The sequence below is a fragment of the Lynx rufus genome, unplaced genomic scaffold (genome assembly GCF_022079265.1).
Source record: "Lynx rufus isolate CCGP_SWC_20201006 ecotype Redwood Valley unplaced genomic scaffold, mLynRuf1.p SCAF_5, whole genome shotgun sequence".
Taxonomy (NCBI): Eukaryota; Metazoa; Chordata; class Mammalia; order Carnivora; family Felidae; genus Lynx; species Lynx rufus.
The window spans coordinates 29,849,188-29,869,104 of NW_025814867.1; the positions used below are offsets into that span (position 1 = coordinate 29,849,188).

Sequence of the window (19,917 nt, forward strand, 5' to 3'; positions counted from 1 at the left end):
CTTGAGTTTTTAATATGACAAACATGTCCTATTTTAATTCTTTTAGAAAAATCATCTAAGTGTTTTTTTTCCCCCCAAAGAAACAAAGTTAAAGAGATAAGCCAGAATACGGGAATCATACGATTGATGTCCCTGAGTCTGAGATCATTTCCAGTGTGCTTTGGAGCTATTGGGAATAGAACAGGGGGAAATGTGTCTGGAGAATGGGACATTTTAATTAATGGGAGAGAGGGAAAAATTGTCTATGTTTGTTTCACTAGAACTCTCTTCATTTGCTATTTGAGTAAAGGAGCAAAACACGGTCAGCAAGCAGCAGTCAGTATCTGCCTGTCCTTCCTCTGGGTTCATCTCCACACACCTCCTGGAAGCATGTGTTGACAGAGATGTGAGAGGACAGGAAACAGCAGATTCCCTCCTGCTCTCATTCACGAGAATGGCATTTCTTCTGCCTTTAACCAGGAAACATACTGGAAAAAAAAATCTGTGTCTTGTTAAACCATTCTTTCATCATTCCTAAATTTTACCACCAAGCACTTTTTCATTCACATAGCTCTGGCCAAAAATTCTTATACAGTTAGGACAGTTATGGTGAGTGTTCTCCTCTTCGGCCCTTCCTCCTTCCCTGCATTTTTAGCTCCTAACAGAGGAATCAATGGTTATTATAAAGGATGTGTGTGCGTGTGTGCATGCACTGGGTAGTGGATACAGAGCAGGGACCAGAACCATAAGAAAGAAAGAAAAAAGAGAATGTGGTAAAATTACTGCCAGTTCTGATAGTTTTAATTGATAGTTCTAATTTAAAATAAAGTAGTTGGTTTACTTTCTTTAGCCTCACATCCTAAACATCCTTTCTTAATCTGGAGTGACTATTGCCTACATTTATCAACGGAATGCCTGGAAAATGAATTGTACTATGTTAGAGCATATAGTTAAGCATAAAGGAGCCCAACTGCCTGGGCTTAATAGATAAGTTACTTAACCCCTGCCTCAGTTTGCCTCTGTAAAATTGGAATAATGGATCACTGTGAGGATTAAACAAATTAATACATTAAAATTATTTAAAACAATGCCTGGTACTAGCAAGCACTCATTAATGTTGACAATTGTCTTCATTAACCATCCTCTTCTCCATCTACCACAGTCTTGCTTCCATACCATGACCCTACCCCCCGACTTACCCCACTGTTTCCTCTGAGCTCACTTTTCATTCAAGCCCTCATCACAGGAGCCCCTCTGTTACAAGACATGCTGCTGACCACTTCCAGGATATGTTTTACTCCTTTGTCACTGACTCTTCCTTATTAGGCTTCTCTGCAAGTTCCTTTCTCCTCACTTTCCATTCTCTCCATGATTTTAATGACCACTTGTTTATGTTTGACACTAAGATGACAATATAGCACCTATTGCTGAAAATGTACATTTGTTTACTGGATCACCAGCTTAACATAAGATTTTAGAATTCTCAGATGTCACAGACTATGAGTCTGGACTTCTGTCTTGTCCAGCAAGAGAGTAAATGCAGAATTGAATATGAGAGAGGCTAATGTCTGAGAGGAGACAAGAGGCCTTAATAGGGGTTTCATCTCCGTATTTATTGAGCACTCAAGATCTTACACACGTGGTGAACGTGAAGAAAACAAGATCCTATACACGTGGTGAATGTGAAGAAAACGATCAGATAGTAATCATTAACTTGTTTGTGTAAGAAGCAAAGGGTCCGGGGGCGGGGGCAAGTGGAGTCTGTGATGAAGATACATTGGCACCAGATGGAAAGTAATTTCCTGCAGGTGATATAACAAATTGCTCATGATCCCATTACAGTATCTGGCTACCTAACTTCAGGCACTTTTGCCTCGTGGCGGGGGTTTTCCGCCCTAAGCTTTTTTCTAACCCATTTATGTAAGTAGAACCTATTTCCCCACGCTCAGAGGCATCCAAAACTCAATATATAGAAAACAGAGGCAATTTTCATTCTGGTTATGCCCTCAGTCCCGAAGCCCCTCTCTAATTCACTTTATGCACTCTGATCTTTCCAGTACCCCGCACCAACTGCTTCAGATGCAGTCCTGATAACTCTCCCTCTTGACTCATCATATCCAATGAATCACCACATTCTATATTTTCCTTCTACACATCTTTCAAATCTGTGGCTTCCTTCCCACATCTACCTCTGTTCTGGTTCAGACCCTGTGCATCTTTTGCCAAAACACTGAACAGCTCCCAGTTGGTCTCCCTGCCTCAGTCTCTCCTCTCTCAAATCACAATTGTCCACTTATCTGCCATTCATCTATGTTACCCCCAAATGACATTTCTCATTGCATTCTGGATAAAGTCTAGGCTGCTCAGCATAACACATTATCCCTTCAGGTCATTCCTGCCAACCTTTCCCGCTTCATCTCCTGCCACTTCTGCAGAAATGATACCAGCTTAATGACAGAATGCAAAGTGGCAGCCCCTAAGCTGACCACTTCTGGCCCCATAGGTGTTTTATTTAGGCGACAAGTGTTTTTTGTTTTTGTTTTTGGTTTTTTTTTGATGTTTTTCATGACTTGCTGAAATTTGAAAAATGGAGCATTTCCCTTTCTGGCTTCTCTGGAAAAACTGGAAGAACGGGCCACTTTGGTCCCACATACGTCTGCCTGGCAAAGTAGTGGCTGCCCGCTCTGGAGAGGAATGGCAGCTGTAGTTTTCAACAGCTCCACCCCACGCTCTGATTTTCCTAGTTGCTTCTCTCCGGGTAGAAATCTCAGTCACAGCCCTAGATTTACAGTACAGGTGCATTGAATTGCTCGTTTTCTTCAACATAAAGCTTTCTCCTTTTACACCTGCGGAAGCTAACTCCTCCCTCATGCTCAGTTCCCGTCACGTTGTTCCAGGAGCTTTTCTCTGAACCTAAGGTGGACTAAGCGTCCCTTTCTGTATTTCCATGTCGCACCGTACATCCTCTGTCAAATCCCATGCCATATTATAGTCAGTTGAAATGTTTGTGTAATGCTTGAGTTCCTCACAAGACTCACCTCACAAAGCGAGTGACTGGAAATCCTCAGTGCAGATTTCTTAAGCTATTCATTTTATTCATCCATCATTCCGTCAACAACTATGAAAAGGGTGGCGACATTTGACTCCTATCTTAAAAGATAAAAGTATCACTCGTGAAATACCGCTGGCTCGATGTAGTGTTCATGAGAACTGCAACTCCCATCAGGACTTTCGCGATCCCGGTCCCGAAAGGAGGAAATGCAACTTAGGAACTACCACTCCCGTGATCCTCCGCTCCGGCCGCCTGCGCAGAGCCCAGGGCCACGTTGCTTTCGCGGCGCTGGAGACACGCATCTCAGCCATGGCTTCCGCGGAGTCGCGGCGGATGGGGAATGGCGGCAGTGTCGGGGGCGCCTTCCAACCCTACTTAGACTCCTTGCGGCAGGAGCTACAGCAGAGGGACCCGACGCTGCTGTCAATCGTGGTGGCGCTTCTCGCAGTGCTGCTGACGCTGGGTAAAGAGGTGGCCGGTGGTTTTGGCGGGTTCACGGCGGGCGGGGTCCCGGCTTGGACTCGGCTTGTGCAGATCGCCGACGCCCGGAGGCGAAGGCGTTTGAGGGGCATCTGTAGAGGGAGACTAACTTCTTACACCAACCTGCCCTGTTACCTGAAGCAGCGGGAGTACTGCGTTAAAGAGGATTTCCCGCTACCCTTGGACGTCTTGGTCCTTGGGTGCACGGGTTACTCTTTCTTCATCGGCCCCTGTTATGCCTGAGCGCGTGGTCCTTACCCCCACCGCCTCTTCCTTTTTTTGCTCTTATTACCAAGACTCTCGGGCTCTTTATTCCAAGTTTGTGCCCTGGGAACTGAGAATATATGGTAAGACAAGATTGCACTTGAGGAGTCCACAGTCGGGATGGGGGTGTAGACACAGGAAGGTTGGCAGTTGATAGTGGCTGGCACTCGGTGGAGTCCCTGGACGGTGTTAAATAGGTTACACGTTAGAAGCCTGGGGGCACAACATCCCACTTTTATGGGAATCCAAGAACCGAGAAGTCTGTTTACACAACTCAGGCCTTCCCACTGTTAACAACAACAAAAACGATTGTAATGGTGGTAAAAATACAATAAAAACTGAGATCCAGCTGAATGAGGTGTTCTGTGGTAGACTTCTGTTAATTTCCCTACCCCAACCGTACAGGCGTACTAGTGATACTACAAGGCATAACTTCGGTTGTTTTTCTCTGTTCCACAGTGTTCTGGAAGTTCATCCGCAGCAGAAGGAGCAGTCAAAGAGCTGTTCTTCTTGTTGGCCTGTGTGACTCTGGGAAAACATTGCTCTTTGTCAGAGTAAATGCTTTGATTTACCTCTCTCCTAAACTTGATAGAAAATTTTAGGCCATCCTAATATTCTTGTGAAAGGAAAGGAGGCTGATGCTGATAACTGGGGAGTTAATTCTTGACTCACTTGAAAAGACTTGAAAAACTTGCTAAGACTCTTGAAAAACTCATAAACTGAATTTTTTTTCACCATTTCTGTTTTCTTGCACTTGCCAGATACTGACATTTAGTCCTTATCCCATTTAAGGGTTTTATGTAACCCTTCTCTTGTGGTGGCCAAGGATGCCAGAAAAGGTGGAAAGATTAAAGACAGTGATGTCTGTAGGGTGTATAATTTGTTGTGTAACAAACTTTTCTGAGAACTTGTCAAGGAAGGTTTTTAAAAGATTGATTCTTTGACATATTGGACTACTTAGCCATCTTTTCACGAGTATTTAATCTTTTTAGTATTTTAAACCGTTTTTTGTTACAGAGCATAGCAGAGGTTTTCTTCTTATTCTTCCTTTTGAGAGGATAAATTATTTCCTTTCTACTACAGAAATACAATTTGCAATCATTTGTGATGATTAAAAATATTTATGGAATGTTGGTAAATTTGGCCACTAACCATTTGAAACTAGTTTCCCCCACCCCCATCCTTTCATTGTGGAGAGGGGAATGAAGATGCAATTAATTAGATTTTTCTATAAGGAAAAAACAATATAGTCCTTTTCAGTTGTTGCAAGCAATACTCATTTATTTGACCTGACCCATTAGAGAGTTACAACAAAATTATTTTCTTTATATTTGCTATTTATATATTTACTCTGATCTCCCTCATATTGTTGTTTGTTTTTTTAACAGTTGTTAACTGGCCTTTATAGAGACACTCAGACATCGATCACTGACAGCTCTGCTCTGTACAGAGTCAACAATACCAGGGTAAGGGTTTCCTAGAATGTTGGAAGTCTGACAATTTTACTTTACTTTGGTCTGTCAGGAAAGGACATTTGTAGGATGAATTAGTCTGAGGGTGTAGGTACCATTCATATCTTATTTTTATAGATAAGTAGAGTCCATGTAACACATTCTGCTCTCTGTCATCCAAGCAGCAGATTTAATCATACCATCCCCTGCTTTGTACCTCATGCACACTGATGTTACATCACATTTTACTAGTTTTTGTTTCTTGTCTTTCCAACTTTACCATGAGTTCTTAAGGGTGAGCATTAAGCCTTTTCATTTATATTTTGAATAGGTAATATATGTAATGGGACCAAATTTCAAAAGGTTAAAAAGAATATTCGGTTTGGGACACCTGGGTGGCCCGTTCGGTTGAGCGTCTGGCATCAGCTCAGGTCATAGTCTTGCAGTTCCTGAGTTCAAGCCCTGCATTAATCTCTCTGCTGTCAGCATGGAGCCCACTTTGGGTCTTCTGTCTCCCTCTCTCTCTGCCCCTCCCCCACATGTTCTCTTGCTCTCCTTCTTTCTGTGTCTTTCTCTCTCTCTCTCTCAAATAAACAAAAAAAAGAATATTAGATGAAAAGTAATTTTGCCTTTCCCATCCCTACTAGGTCTTCTCTTTAGAGGTAATAACTTACCATTTTTCTGTGTACCCTTCAGATGGTCTATGTATATGCAGATATATCTGTGTACCCTTTAATTTTCTCTTAAAGATTTTATTTCTAAGCAGCCTTTTTTTTTTTCCCATTTATTTATTTTTGAAAGAGAGAGAAACAGAGTGCGAGCAGGAGAGGGGCAGAGAGAGAGGGTGACACAGACTCCAAAGCAGGCTCCAGGCTCTTAGGTGTCAGCACACAGCCTGATGCAGGGCTCGAACCAGCAAACCATGAGATCATGACCTAAGCTGAAGGTGGGCTCTTGACCGACTCAGAGACTCAGGCGCCCCTTTAAGCAATCTTTGTATCCAACCTGGGACTCGAACTCAGTACCGTGATCAAGAGTTACACGCTCCATCAACTGAGCCAGCCAGGCACCTCAATTTTTTTTTCTTTTTTTTCTAACTATTTATTATTTTTGAGAGTGTGTGTGTGTGTGTGTGTGAGCGAGGGAAGGGTACAGGGAGAGAGACAGAGGATCTGAAGCAGGCTCTGTGCTGACAGCAGAGAGACTGATGCAGGGCTCAAACTCACAAACTATGAGATGATGACCTGAGCCAAAGTCGGATGCTTAACTGACTGAGCCACCTGGTGCCCCTTTTTTTCTTTTTAATAGTCTGTTCTGCCCACTGTTTTTTGTTTTGTTTTGTTTGTTTTTGTTTTTTTTTTTTTAAACAATATGATGTGGTTGCGTTGTTTTGTTTTTCTCCCTCATTTGTACACATAGTCTGCCTGGTTGATTTGTGAGTATTTGGCTGTACCATTCAATTAAGTTCTAATTTAGTAAGAGCTCTATTAATGAACAGTTTGTTATAATCTTTATTTTACAATATTGCAATGGCTACCTTAGTATATATGAGTATATTTCAAAAATACCAGTAAGGAATCATGAGAAGGACTTTTTGTGTATCTGTGGAGCCCCAGAATGTGGAAAATGACTGCCAAGTCGATTGTAATGCATAGGTATTTGGTGAGTGGAGGAAAGGCTAGGTGGCTGGTTGGAGGGGTAGATGTATAGATCGATGAATTAAAGTGGTTATCTTAGAGACCTTTTCTGCTTTTTTGGTGCCTCCAGAATTAAACATTGTAAACAAAGATAAAGAAACATTCTTTTAAATGTCTTACAGGTATTTTTTGCATTTTTCAATAACAGCACTCTTTCTAGCCCAGTCATTTTTAAACTCCCAAGATTTTAGGTTTTGAAAGTTTAGGTTTGGGAGATCTTTAATTCTTGGGGCACTTGGGCCAGATTTTTTTAAGTGGGATATCCCAGGGTATACTTTAAACCTGTGCTTTTCCAATAGAATAGCCATTGGCCATGTGTGACTATTGAGCACCTCAAATGTGACTAGTCCAAATTGAGGGCTGTTGTAAGTGTAAAGTATACACCAGATCTTGAACTTGGCATGAGAAAAAAAAAAAAGTAAAATGGCAACAATTTCTTGAGTTTTTTACTTGTTAAAAAGATATTTTAGATATATTGGGTTAAAATATTTATTAAATTAAATTTACTATATCTTTTTTTTTACTTTTTTAATATAGCTTTTGGAAAACTTAACATTACATATGAGGCCTGCATATTTTTATTTGAAAATGTAGAACATTCCTGCCTTCTTTTTCAATCCTTCTCTCCACACCCCCCCCACCCCAGTATGTTTTAGATCTAGTCCCTCTCTCAGTGTATCATTAATATTCTTTCTGAATTGCTTATAGTGGTGTAGTGCTGATTATGAAATGTGGTAGTGGGTCCCAACCTGAGGTCCCTAGACTCTTAACAGAATTTTTTTTTTTTTTTTTTTAAGCTAGCACACATATTTTACCCATAAAAGACTACACAAAGTGACAGGTCATAATCCAGCTGTAATCATGTCAGATCTGTGCATGATACTGACTCCCTCCTGCTGAACAGTGGTTAAGGCTGGCTGTGGATAAGGTAGAACATCGGAGAAAGGTTCCATGGGCCTGATAAGTGTATCAGGATTATACCAGAGAGTCTATGAGCAAGGCCATATCCATATTGAACCTGAGCTCAAGAATGAAGACCTGGAATGAATAGCCCTTAAATGGGTGCTTAATGAGTCGACTCAGGAGGGACACAACCCCCCCTGTTTCTGTGATTGACACAAAATATTGACATTTGGAACAAATAAATGGTGTGTCTTGTCAACAAATATTTAAAAATTAAATTATAGTGGGAATGTAAAGGAATGTTTTGTTGTTACGAAGATTGGGGATCCCTGTAATGGTAACATGCTGTAGTAAAGTGTAGGTCTCCTATTACTTTATTTACTTTGTTAGAATTTACTATTCTTTTCACATGTTTTTGTTTTTATTCATACTGGTGTATTTCTCCAGCCTCAGATGACTCCCTCCCACTTCCATGACTCCCTCACAGGGTCAGGTTTCTTAGGTACCCTTGGAGCATTTATCAAAGTTGTAATTTTACATTTATATATAATTTTGCATTGTGTTGATCTTTCTTTTTTTAGAGTTTATTTATTTTGAGAGCGCATGCGCACGAGAGTGCCTGAGCACTTGAGTGGGGGAGGGGCAGGGAGAGAGAGAATCTCAAGCAGGCTCCAAGCTGTTAGCACAGAGCCCAACGTGGGGCTCAGTCTCCCAAACCAAGAGATCATGACCTCAGCTGAAATTAAGAGTCAGACCCTTAACAGACTGATCTACCCAGGCACCCCGTGTTGATCTTTTATTATATATTATATTATAAACCCTGTTGGAACAGGGATAATGTCTGTTTTTGCTCCCTGTTAAATCCCTGGAGCCTCTACTAATGATTTATAAACAGAAGATGCTTTATGAACTTTTGTTTGATTCATTAATTATGGTGAACCTTTTTTTGTTCATTAATGAATTGGACACTGTTCTGGTACTTGAAATCTGATATGAAAAGTTTATGTTATGAATGTGAATCAGGACCACAATATTCATTTAATGTTATTGCTGTCATCCTTAGGGTGCTAGCCTGACCTTGATTGATCTCCCTGGCCATGAGAGCTTGAGACTTCAATTCTTAGAGCGTTTTAAGGCTTCAGCCAGGTAAGTAGGATTTAGAGTGAACTTGCCTGAATCTGTATATCAAGGTCACCCATATTTGCTCTGGTGGTATTCAGGAGGCAGCCTGGTGCCCTGCCAAGGAAAGCATAGACCCTGGGGTCAACCATTTCTGGTTTGCAAGCCCACCTTTACTAGTTTTTATGAGGATTGTATGAGATGATGTTTGAAAGTGTTTCTCAAGAGTGTTCAGAAAGTGTTAACACTTACCATGTTAATAAAATTTTCATTTCCTTTGAGGACAAATGGTAATTACATGTAGAGCTATTAAAATCTGAAAAAGGAATTTTAAAGCTAGGTGAAATCCTAGAAGTTATTTAAATCCAACATTATATATTTCTGTTCTTAAATTACCCAAATTTAATGTCTCAAAAGTACAGAACAATATTTTCTTATTTCTTTTAGTATTGTCCTAGTGTTACTCTTATTTCCTGAAATTCTTGTGCTGTAGTTGAAGATGCTTTATTCTTGTTTTGTCTCTCACAGTGGTGAAAACTTACGAGGGAAATATACCACATTTCATTGATTTTTTTTTTTTAATACCACATTTCATTGATTTTAAGACATTTTATTATCTATGAAATTAGAATGAATGCTTTTTATGGTTGTTTGTGTCATAGTTTAATTGGCAGTATTTTTCTCTTTCTTAGTTGTACCTGAAATAAGAATGTGTCTTTTAATTGAGGAATCTTAGGTTTGATGGAATGTGATAGTTATTTCTTTCATTATTTATGAAGATGTCTTGACTTTTATTTTGTTGTTTCTTCCTTGCCCACAAGATGGTGATGATGAGCAGTCTATCATGGATGAGACTGTTGTGTGAATTTTTTAAAAAATAAACTTTTTTAGAGCAGTTTTTGGTTCAGAGCAAAATTGAGCAACAGATGTAGAGATTTCCCGTATTACATCCCCCTGCCCCTGAGCCAGCATATGCACAGCCTTCCCTGTTATAAGCACCCTCCACCAGAATGTTCATTTGTTACAATTGATGAAGCTACACTGACACATCGTAATCATTCTGAGTCTGTGTGTTTTTTTTTTTTTCCAACGTTTTTTATTTATTTTTGGGACAGAGAGAGACAGAGCATGAACGGGGGAGGGGCAGAGAGAGAGGGAGACACAGAATCGGAAACAGGCTCCAGGCTCTGAGCCATCAGCCCAGAGCCCGACGCGGGGCTCGAACTCACGGACCGCGAGACCGTGACCTGGCTGAAGTCGGACGCTTAACCGACTGCGCCACCCAGGCGCCCCTGTGTGTTTTTTTTTAATGTTTATTTTTGTGAGAGACAGGGAGAGAGTGAGTGAGCGAACGAGCGAGCGAGAGAGGGGCAGGGAGAGAAGGAGACACAGAATCTGAAGCAGGCTCCAGGCTCTGAGCTGTCAGCACAGAGCCTGATTCTGGACTCGAACCTACGGACTGTGAGATCATGACCTGAGCTAAAGTCAGACATTTAACCGACTGAGCCACTCAGGTGCCCGTGAGTCTGTGTTTTGCATTAGGATTCACTCTTGGTGTACATTCTACAGATTTGAACAAATGTGTAATGACGTGTATTCACCATTGACAGTATCATACATTTTCACCATCCTAAAAATCCTCCGTGTTATGCTAATTCATCCCTCTCTGTCCACTAATCCCTGAAAACTACTCATCTTTTTTATAGTTCCCATAGCTTTGCCTTTTCTAGAGTGTCATATAATTGGAATCATACAGTATGTAGACTTTCAGGGTGGCTTCTTTTACTTACTAATATATATTCACGTTGCTTCCATATTTTTTCATTGTGTGATAGTTCATTTCTTATTAATGCTGAATAGTATGTCATTGTCTGGATGTAAACAGTTTATTTATCCTTTCACCTGCCTAACGACTTCTTGGTTGGTATAAAAATCGCGTGTAGGTTTTTGTGTGGACATTAGTTTTTGGGTGAATATCAAGGAGTGCAATTGAAGAATTATATGGTAAGAGTATGTTTAGCTTTGCGAGAAATTGCCAAACTGTCTTCCAAAGTGGCTGCACCATTTTGCATTCTCACCAGCGATAAACGAGAGTTCCTGTTGCTCTTCATCCTGACCAGCCTTTAGTGTTGTCAGTGTTATAGATTTTAGCTGTTCTAATACATAGGTAGTAATACCTAACTGCTTTAGGTTGCATTTCCATGAAGACGTTGATATGATGTGGAACATCTTTTCATGTATTTATTTGCTCTCTATAAATCTTGTTTGGGGAGGTGTCTATAAAAGTTCCTTGACCTATTTTTAAATGGAGTTATATGAGTTTTTTATATATTTTGGATAACAGTCCTTTATCAGATCTATCTTTTGCAAATACTTCCTACCAGTCTGTGGCTCATTCTTCTGATGCTGACGTTTGTAGAGCAGAAATTTGTATCTTTCAATAAAAGATCAGTTTATTGATCTTTTTTCATGGATTGTGCCTTTAGGGTTGTATCTAGAAAATCATTGCCAGACTCAAGATATCTTGATTTTCTCCCGTGTTCTCTCTGAGGAGTTTTGTGCTTTTGTGGTTTACACTTAGGTATGTGATCCATTTTGAGCTAATTTTTCTGAAAAGTATACAGCCTATATTTATTCATTGTATGTATTCATATTTTTGCATGTGGGTGTTTAGCTGTTCAGCATCATTTGTTGAAAAGATTATCTTTGTTTTGTTGTACAGATCTTACTTGACTTATAATAGGATTATATTCTGATAAACCCATAGTAAATTGAAAATGCATCTAATACACCTACCGAATGTCATAGCTTAGCCTAGCCTGCCTTAAATGTGTTCAGAACACCTAGATTAGCCTACAGTTCATCAAAATCATCTAACACAAAGTCTATAATAAAAGTGTTGAAAATCTTAATGTAACTTGTTGAAATCTGTAGTAAAAGTGAAAAACAGACTGGTTCTGTGTATTGATTATTTACCTTTGCAGTCGAGTGCCTGACTGGGAGCTGTGGCTCGTTGCTGCTGCCCGGTATCACAAGAGATTGTTCTGCATATTGCCAGCCCAGGAAAAGATTAAAATTCAAAATTTGGAGTCTGGTTTTTACTGAATGCGTATTGTTTTCACACCTTTGTAAAGTAAAAAAAAATGTTGTAAGCTGAACCATTGTAAGTCAGGGACCATCTGTATTGCCCTTGACTATATTAATGGACTTCGTTCTTTTGATCTCTGTTTTCATCAGGACCTGCTGTCTTGGTTAACTAAAGCTTTATAGTAAGTTGGGCAGAGTCAGTCCTCTAGCTTTGTTCTTCATTATTATGTTCGCTATTCTGGGTCTTCTGCCTCTCCATATAAACTGTAGAATGTGTCAGTATCCACGGAATAAGTTGCTGAGGTTTTGATTGGATTTAATTGTATCTATAGATTGAGTTGGGAAGAAGAGACATTTTGAAACTGTTTAGTCTTCCTATCCATGATTGTGGAATGTCTCTGTTTATCTAGTTACACTTTGATTCTGTTGATCGGTTTTATAGTTTTCCTGATACAGATCTTGACATATTTTATTAGACTTATACCAAAGATTCATTTGCGGGGGGGGGGGGGGTGGATGATAATGGTATTGTGTTTTTAATATTTTGTTGTTATGATTGTTGTTTTTTTTTTTTTTTACTGCTTTAGGATATGAAAGCCTCTCTCTAGAAAGGATTCATATTTCCTCTTGTTGGGAGCCCTAGGGGTTCATGGAGTCTGGCCCATTTTTTTTTTTTTTTCTCAATTAGCCTTTTTATTTAAAAAAATTTTTTTTTTCAACGTTTATTTATTTTTGGGACAGAGAGAGACAGAGCATGAACGGGGGAGGGGCAGAGAGAGAGGGAGACACAGAATCGGAAACAGGCTCCAGGCTCTGAGCCATCAGCCCAGAGCCCGACGCGGGGCTCGAACCCACGGACCGTGAGATCGTGACCTGGCTGAAGTCGGACGCTTAACCGACTGCGCCACCCAGGCGCCCCTAGCCTTTTTATTTTAAAGAAAGGCTGGGGGGGGGGCATTTCTGCCTCCATTGTATGGTTCTTGCCCCATTTGTTTCTTGACATTTTGCTTCTCATATACTGTTACTCATATGAAAGAAGCTAATATTTGATAAGTATTAACTTTCTAGAAGATAATTTTTTATAGTTATTTTTAAATTTATATCCACATTAGTTAGCATATAGTGCAACAATGATTTCAGGAGTAGCTTCCTTAATGCCCCTTACCCATTTAGCCCATCCCCTTTCCACAACCCCTCCAGCAACCCTCTGTTTGTTCTCTATATTTAAGAGTCTCTTATGTTTTGTCCCTCTCCCTGTTTTTATGTTATTTGTGCTTCCCTTCCCTTACATTCATCTGTTTTGTATCTTAAATTCCTCATGAGTGAAGTCATATATTTGTCTTTCTCTGACTAATTTCACTTAGCATAATACTCTCTAGTTCCAGCCACTTTGTTGCAAGTGGCAAGATTTCATTCTTTTTGATTGCTGAGTAATATTCCATCCTATATATATATATATATATATATATATATATATATATATATATACCGCATCTTCTTTATCCATTCCTCAATGGACATTTGGGCTTTTTCCATACTTTGACTATTGTTGATATTGCTTCTGTAAACATTGGGGTACATGTGCCCCTTCGAAACAGCACACCTGTATCCTTTGGATAAATACCTAATAGTGCAATTGCTGGGTCGTAGAGTAGTTCTATTTTTAATTTTTTTAAGGAACCTCCATACTGTTTTCCAGAGTGGCTGCACCAGTTTGCATTCCCACCAGCAGTGCAAAAGAGATCCTCTTTCTCCACATTCTTGCCAACATCTGTCATTGCCTGGGTTGTTAATGTTAGCCATTCTGACAGGTGTGAGGTGGTATCTCACTGTGGTTTGGATTTGTATTTCCCTGATGATGAGTGATGTTGAGCCTTTTTTCATGTGTCAGTTGGCCATCTGGATATCTTCTTTGGAGAAGTGTCTATTCATGTCTTCTGCCCATTTCTTCACTGGATTATTTGTTTTTTTGGGTGTTGAGTTTGATAAGTTCTTCGTAGATTTTGGATACTAACCCTTTATCTGATACATTGTTTGCAAATATCTTCTCCCATTCTGTCGGTTGCCTTTTAGTTTTGCTGATTGTTTCCTTCGCTGTGCAGAAGTTTTTTTATTTTGATGAGGTCCCAATAGTTCATTTTTGCTTTTGATTCCCTAGCCTCTGGGAGGTGTTGAGTAGGAAGTTGCTGCGGCTGAGGTCAAAGAGGTTTTTGCCTGCTTTCTCCTCTAGGATTTTGATGGCTTCCTATCTTACGTTTAGGTCTTTCATCCATTTTGAGTTTATTTTTGTGTCTGGTGTAAGAAAGTGGTCCAGGTTCATTTTTCTGCATGTCACTGTCCAGTTTTCCCAGCACCATTTGCTGAAGAGACTGTCTTTATTCCATTGGATATTCTTTCTTGCTTTGTCAAAGATGAGTTGGCCATACACTTGTGGGTCCATTTCTGGGTAGTCCTGTTCCGTTGATCTGAGTGTCTCTTATTGTGCCAGTAGTGTACTGTCTTGATGATTACAGCTTTGTAATACAGCTTGATGTCCGGGATTGTGATGCCTCCAGCTTCGGGTTTTGTTTTGTTTTGTTTTTTGTTTTTATTTTAACATTTATTTTTTTTTGAGACAGAGAGAGACAGAGCATGAGCAGGGGAGGGGCAGAGAGAGAGGGAGATACAGAATCTGAAACAGGCTCCAGGCTCTGAGCTGCCAGCACAGAGCCCGACGCGGGGCTCGAACTCACGAGCTGCGAGATCATGACCTGAGCCGTAGTCGGACGCTCAACCGACTGAGCCACCCAGGCGCCCCGAGTTTCGGTTTTCTTTTTCAAGATTGCTTTGGCTATTCAGGGTCTTTTCTGGTTCTGTACAGATTTTAGGATTCTTTGTTGTAGCTCTGAAGAATGCTGGTGTTATTTTGATAGGGATTGCATTGAATTGCATTGTAGATTGCTTTGGGTAGTGTTGACATTTTAACAATATTCTTCCTATCTGGGAGCATGGAATATTTTTCCTTTTTTGTGTGTGTCTTCTTCAATTTCTTTCACAAGCCTTCTATAGTTTTCAGTGTATAGATTTTTCACCTCTTTGGTGAAATTTATCCTGAGGTATTTTATGGTTTTTGGTGCATTTGTAAATGGGATCGATTCCTTGATTTCTCTTTCTGTTGTTTCATTATTGGTGTATAGGAATGCAACCAATTTCTCTGCATTGATTTTATATCCTGCGACTTTGCTCAATTCATGGGTCAGTTCTAGCAGTTTTTTGGTGGAATCTTTGGGTTTTCCACAAGAATATCATGTCATCTGCGAAGAGTGAAAGTTTAACCTCCTCCTGACCAATTTGGATGCCTTTTATTTCTTTGTGTTGTCTGATTGCTGAGGCTAAGACTTCCAATACTGTGTTGAATAACAGTGGCGAGAATGGACATCCCTGTTATGTTCCTGACCTTAGGGGGAAAGCTCTCAGTTTTTCCCCCCATTGAGGATGATATTAGTGTTGGGTTGTTCATATATGGCTTTTATGATCTTGAGGTATGATCCTTCTATCCCTACTTTCTTGAGGGTTTTTATCAAGAAAGGATGCTGTATTCTGTCAAATGCTTTCTCTGTATCTATTGAGAGGATCATATGCTTCTCATTTCTTTTATTGATGTGATGTATCACATTGATTGTCTTGCAGATATTGAACCAGCCCTGACGCCCAGGTGTAAATTCCACTTGGGGTCGTGGTGAATAATTCTTTTCATGTATTGTTGGATCCAGTTCGCTAGTATCTTGTTGAGGATTTTTGCATCCATGTTCATTAGGGAAATTGGTCTGTAGCTCTCCTTTTTAGTGGGGTCTTTGGTTTTGGAATCAAAGTAATGCTGGCTTCATAGAAAGAGTTTGGAAGTTTTCTTTCCATTTCTATTTTTTGGAACAGCTTCAAGAGAATAGGTGTTAACTCTTCTTTAAATGTTTGGTAGAGGGGTGCCTGGGTGGCTCAGTTGGTTGAGCGACCAACTGTGGCTCAGGTCATGATCTCACAGTTTGTGAGTTTGAGCCCTGCATCGGGCTCTGTGCTGACAGCTCAGAGCCTGCTTCTGATTCTGTGTCTCCTCTCTCTCTCTGCCCCTTCCCCACTCATGCTCTGTCTCTCTCTGTCTCAGAAATAAATAAACATTAAAAAAAAAAAATGGTAGAATTCCTCTGGAAAGCCATCTGGCCCTGGACTCTTGTTTTTTGGGGGATTTTTTATTACTAATTCTATTTCTTTACTGGTTATGGGTCTGTTTAAATTTTCTATTTCTGACTGTTTCAGTTTTGGTAGTTTATATATTTCTAGGAATTTGTCCATTTCTTCCAGATTGCCCATTTTATTGGTGTATAATTGCTTGTAATATTCTCTTATTGTTTGTATTTCTGCTGTGTTGGTTGTGATCTCTCCTTTTTCACTCTTGCTTTTATTTATTTGGGTCCTTTCCTTTTTCTTTTTGATAAAACTGGCTAGGGTTTATCAATATTGTTAATTCTTTCAAAGAACCAGCTTCTGGTTTCCTTGATCTGTTTGGTTTTTTTTTTTTTTTTTTTTTTTTGGTTTCCATGGCATTGATTTCTGCTCTAATCTTTATTATTTCCTGTCATCTGCTGGTTTTGGGTTTTATTTGCTGTGCTTTTTCCAGCTCTTCAAGGTGTAAGGTTAGGTTGTGTATCTGAGACCTTTCTTCCTTCTTTAGGAAGGCCTGGATTGCTATATACTCCCCTCTTATGACTGCCTTTGCTGCATCCCAGAGGTTTGGGGCTGTGGTGTTATCATTTTCATTGGCTTCCATGTACTTTTTAATTTCCCCTTTAACTTCTTGGTTACCCCATTCATTCTTTAGTAAGATGGTCTTTAGTCTCCAAGTTTTGTTATCTTTCCACATTTTTTCTTGTGGTTGATTTTGAGTTTCACAGCGTTGTGGTCTGAAATATGCATAGTATGATCTCAATCTTTTTGTACTTGTTGAGGGCTGATTTGTGACCCCATATGTGATCTATTCTGGAGAATGTTCCATGTGCATTGGAGAAGAATGTGTATTCCGCTGCTTTAGGATGAAATGTTCTGAATATATCTGTTAAGTCCATCTGGTCCAATGTGTCATTCAAAGCCATTGTTTCCTTGTTGATTTTCTGTTTAGTTGATCTGACCATTGTTGTAAATGGGGTGTTGAAGTCCCCTACTATTATGGTATTATTATCAATGAGTTTCTTTATGTTTGTGATTAGTTGATTTATATATTTAGGTGTTTCATGTTTGGAACATAAACGTTTACAATTGTTACATCTTCTTGGTGAATAGACCCCTTAATTATGATATAAAGACCTTCTTCATCTCTTGTTACAGTCTTTATTTTAAAGTCTAGATTGTTTGATGTAAGTATTGCTAGTCCAGCTTTCTTTTGGCGACCATTAGCATGATAGATGGTTCTTCATCCCCTTACTTTCAGTCTGAAGGTGTCTTTAGGTCTAAAGTGGGTCTCTTATAAACAGCATATAGATGGATCTCGTTTTCTTATCTACTCTGTCTTTTGATTGGAGCATTTAGACAATTGACATTTAGAGTGAGTACTGAAAGGTATGAATTTATTGCCATTATGTTGCCTGTAGAGTTGGAGTTTCTGGTGTGTTTTCTGGCCCTTTCTAGTCTTTGTTGCTTTGGGTCTATTTTTTTTTCCTCTTTTCTCCCTTCAGAAAGTCCCCCTTAAAATTTCTTGCAGGGCTGGTTTAGTGCTCATGAACTCCTTTCTTTAATTTTTGTTTGGGAAACTTTTTATCGCTCCTTCTATTTTGAATGACAGCTTTGCTGGATAAAGAATTCTTGCCTGCGTATTTTTCCAGTTCAGTACATTGAATATATCCTGCCACTCCTTGTAGCTGCCAAATTTCTGTGGATAGGTCTGCTGCAAACCTGATCTGTCTTCCCTTGTAGGTTAAGGACTTTTTTTCCCTTGCTGCTTTCATGATTCTCTCCTTGCCTGAGTATTTTGTGAATTTGACTATGATATGCCTTGTTGATGGTCTGTTTTTATTGAATCTAATGGGAGTCCTCTGTGCTTCCTGGATTTTGATGTCTGTGTCTTTCCCCAGGTTAGGAAAGTTTTCTACTATGATTTGCTCACATAACCCTTCTACCCCTTTTTCTCTCACTTCATCTTCTGGGACTCATATGATTCTGATGTTGTTCCTTTTAAATGAGTCACTGATTTCTGTAATTCTTCAATCATGCTCTTTTGACTTAGTCTCCTTCTTTTTTTCTGCTTCACTGTTCTCCATAGGTTTGTCCTCTGTGTCGTTGATTCACTGCTCTGGTTCATCCATCCTTGCCACCATGGCAACCATTCGAGATTGCAGCTCAGTTATAGCATTTTTTATATCATCCTGACTGGTTTTGCTTCTTTTATCTCCACAGAAAGGGATTCTAACCTATTTTCGACCCCAGCCAGTATTCTTATGATCATGATTCTGCATTCTGGTTCAGACATCTTGCTTGTATCTGTGTTGATTAAGTCCCTGGCTGTCATTTCTTACTGTTCTTTCTTTTGGGGTGAATTCCTTCATTTTGTCATTTTGAAGGAAGAAAAGGAATTAATAAAAATTAAAAAATATAAAAATTAAAAACAACACAAAAATATCAAAGGATACTAGATGCTATATCTGTTTTGGTCTGGTTGTTGAAAGGAGCTTGGTATATTAGAGAAAAAAGACAAAGATTAAAAAGAAAACATTTGAAAAAATGAACACAATAAAATAGAATACAATAAAATGATGGAAGGAAAATAGAATTTTAAAAATTTACCAAAAAGTCAAAACTATAGTAAACAAAAGAAAAAATCTTTTCAATAAAAACATAAAATAAAAATAAATATTTTCTCTTTCTGTATTTAAGAATAAGAAAACAAAAAGAAAAAAAATTGAATAGATGGATCAGTGAAGAAAATACAATTGAAATTACATTGGTTTCCCCTAGAAGTCAAACAAGGAAGCACTTTATAGTCTGTAAACTAAGCATGCAGAGACTTGTGGTGGTCCTCCTGAGGGCAGTTGGCCCAGTTGGATGGGGCCTAGTGTAACAACTCCATTCTCCACTAGGTGGTGCTGCTTAGCTTACTGGGGTAGATTGTTGTGGTGCATGTAGGCATGTATGTGCATGCGTGGGAGGAGTGAAAATGGCATCATCCAGCTACTCAGTCTGTAGTATCAGAACTCTGTTCTCTCCCCGACCATCAGTTAAGCCTCCCTCCTTTGTCTCTGGCTGCTGTGCACTTCCCGTGTTTACACTGTCCGTGACCAAACTGTCAGGCTTCTAGGCGGCACCTTCCTCCTGAGCTTTATCTAAGGTGGGCTGTGTTTCCCAATCCCTCACTTTTGAGGGACTGCAGCTTTGACCCGTTCTGTCTGGGGAGGGTCTCATTGAGCAATGGCCGGGTGCCTGCCCACCCCCAGGAACTTTCGGGAGACCGTGCTGCTGCCGGATGCCCAGAGACTGTGGCTGGGTGCCATCCCGCCCCAGAAGAAGTTCGTGTGATCATCTAGCAGCAGAGTTTCAGGGATTATGGTAAATCACAACACACATTTGGCACCAGATTTTCCCCTTTATGCCCTTGTCCCAACACCAATGAATATGGTTATTCTCTGGGGTCTGCTGGGACCTTTGCCTGTGGGGAGGCCACGCAGCCTCTACCAAATGTCCTCCCAGGAGGGGAACTGCCTCTCCACATGTGGCCCGAGGATCCCTTGGACCTCACTCTCTGCTCCTGGGGATTCACTCTTCCCACCGGAGCACTGCTAGGTATTGAGCTGTGGAGTTTCAGACTCTGTGCTCTCCCTGTCTTAATGGAATTTAACCCTCCTCTTTTCTCCTTTCTCCCTTCTTT

The 19,917-nt window shown here is 40.0% G+C and overlaps 1 protein-coding gene across 1 annotated transcript in view; it reads left to right on the forward strand.

Moving 5' to 3' along the window:
* The first annotated feature begins 3,306 nt into the window (after nt 1–3,306).
* Nucleotides 3,307–19,917, forward strand: part of SRPRB (SRP receptor subunit beta) — a 30,308-nt gene continuing 13,697 nt past the window's right edge. Inside the window, exons 1-4 of the mRNA XM_047099883.1 lie at nt 3,307–3,494; nt 4,235–4,329; nt 5,164–5,241; nt 8,890–8,972. Of these exons, the coding sequence (XP_046955839.1) occupies nt 3,341–3,494; nt 4,235–4,329; nt 5,164–5,241; nt 8,890–8,972 (410 nt within the window). The 5' untranslated portion in view covers nt 3,307–3,340. The remainder of the gene's footprint in view (nt 3,495–4,234; nt 4,330–5,163; nt 5,242–8,889; nt 8,973–19,917) is intronic.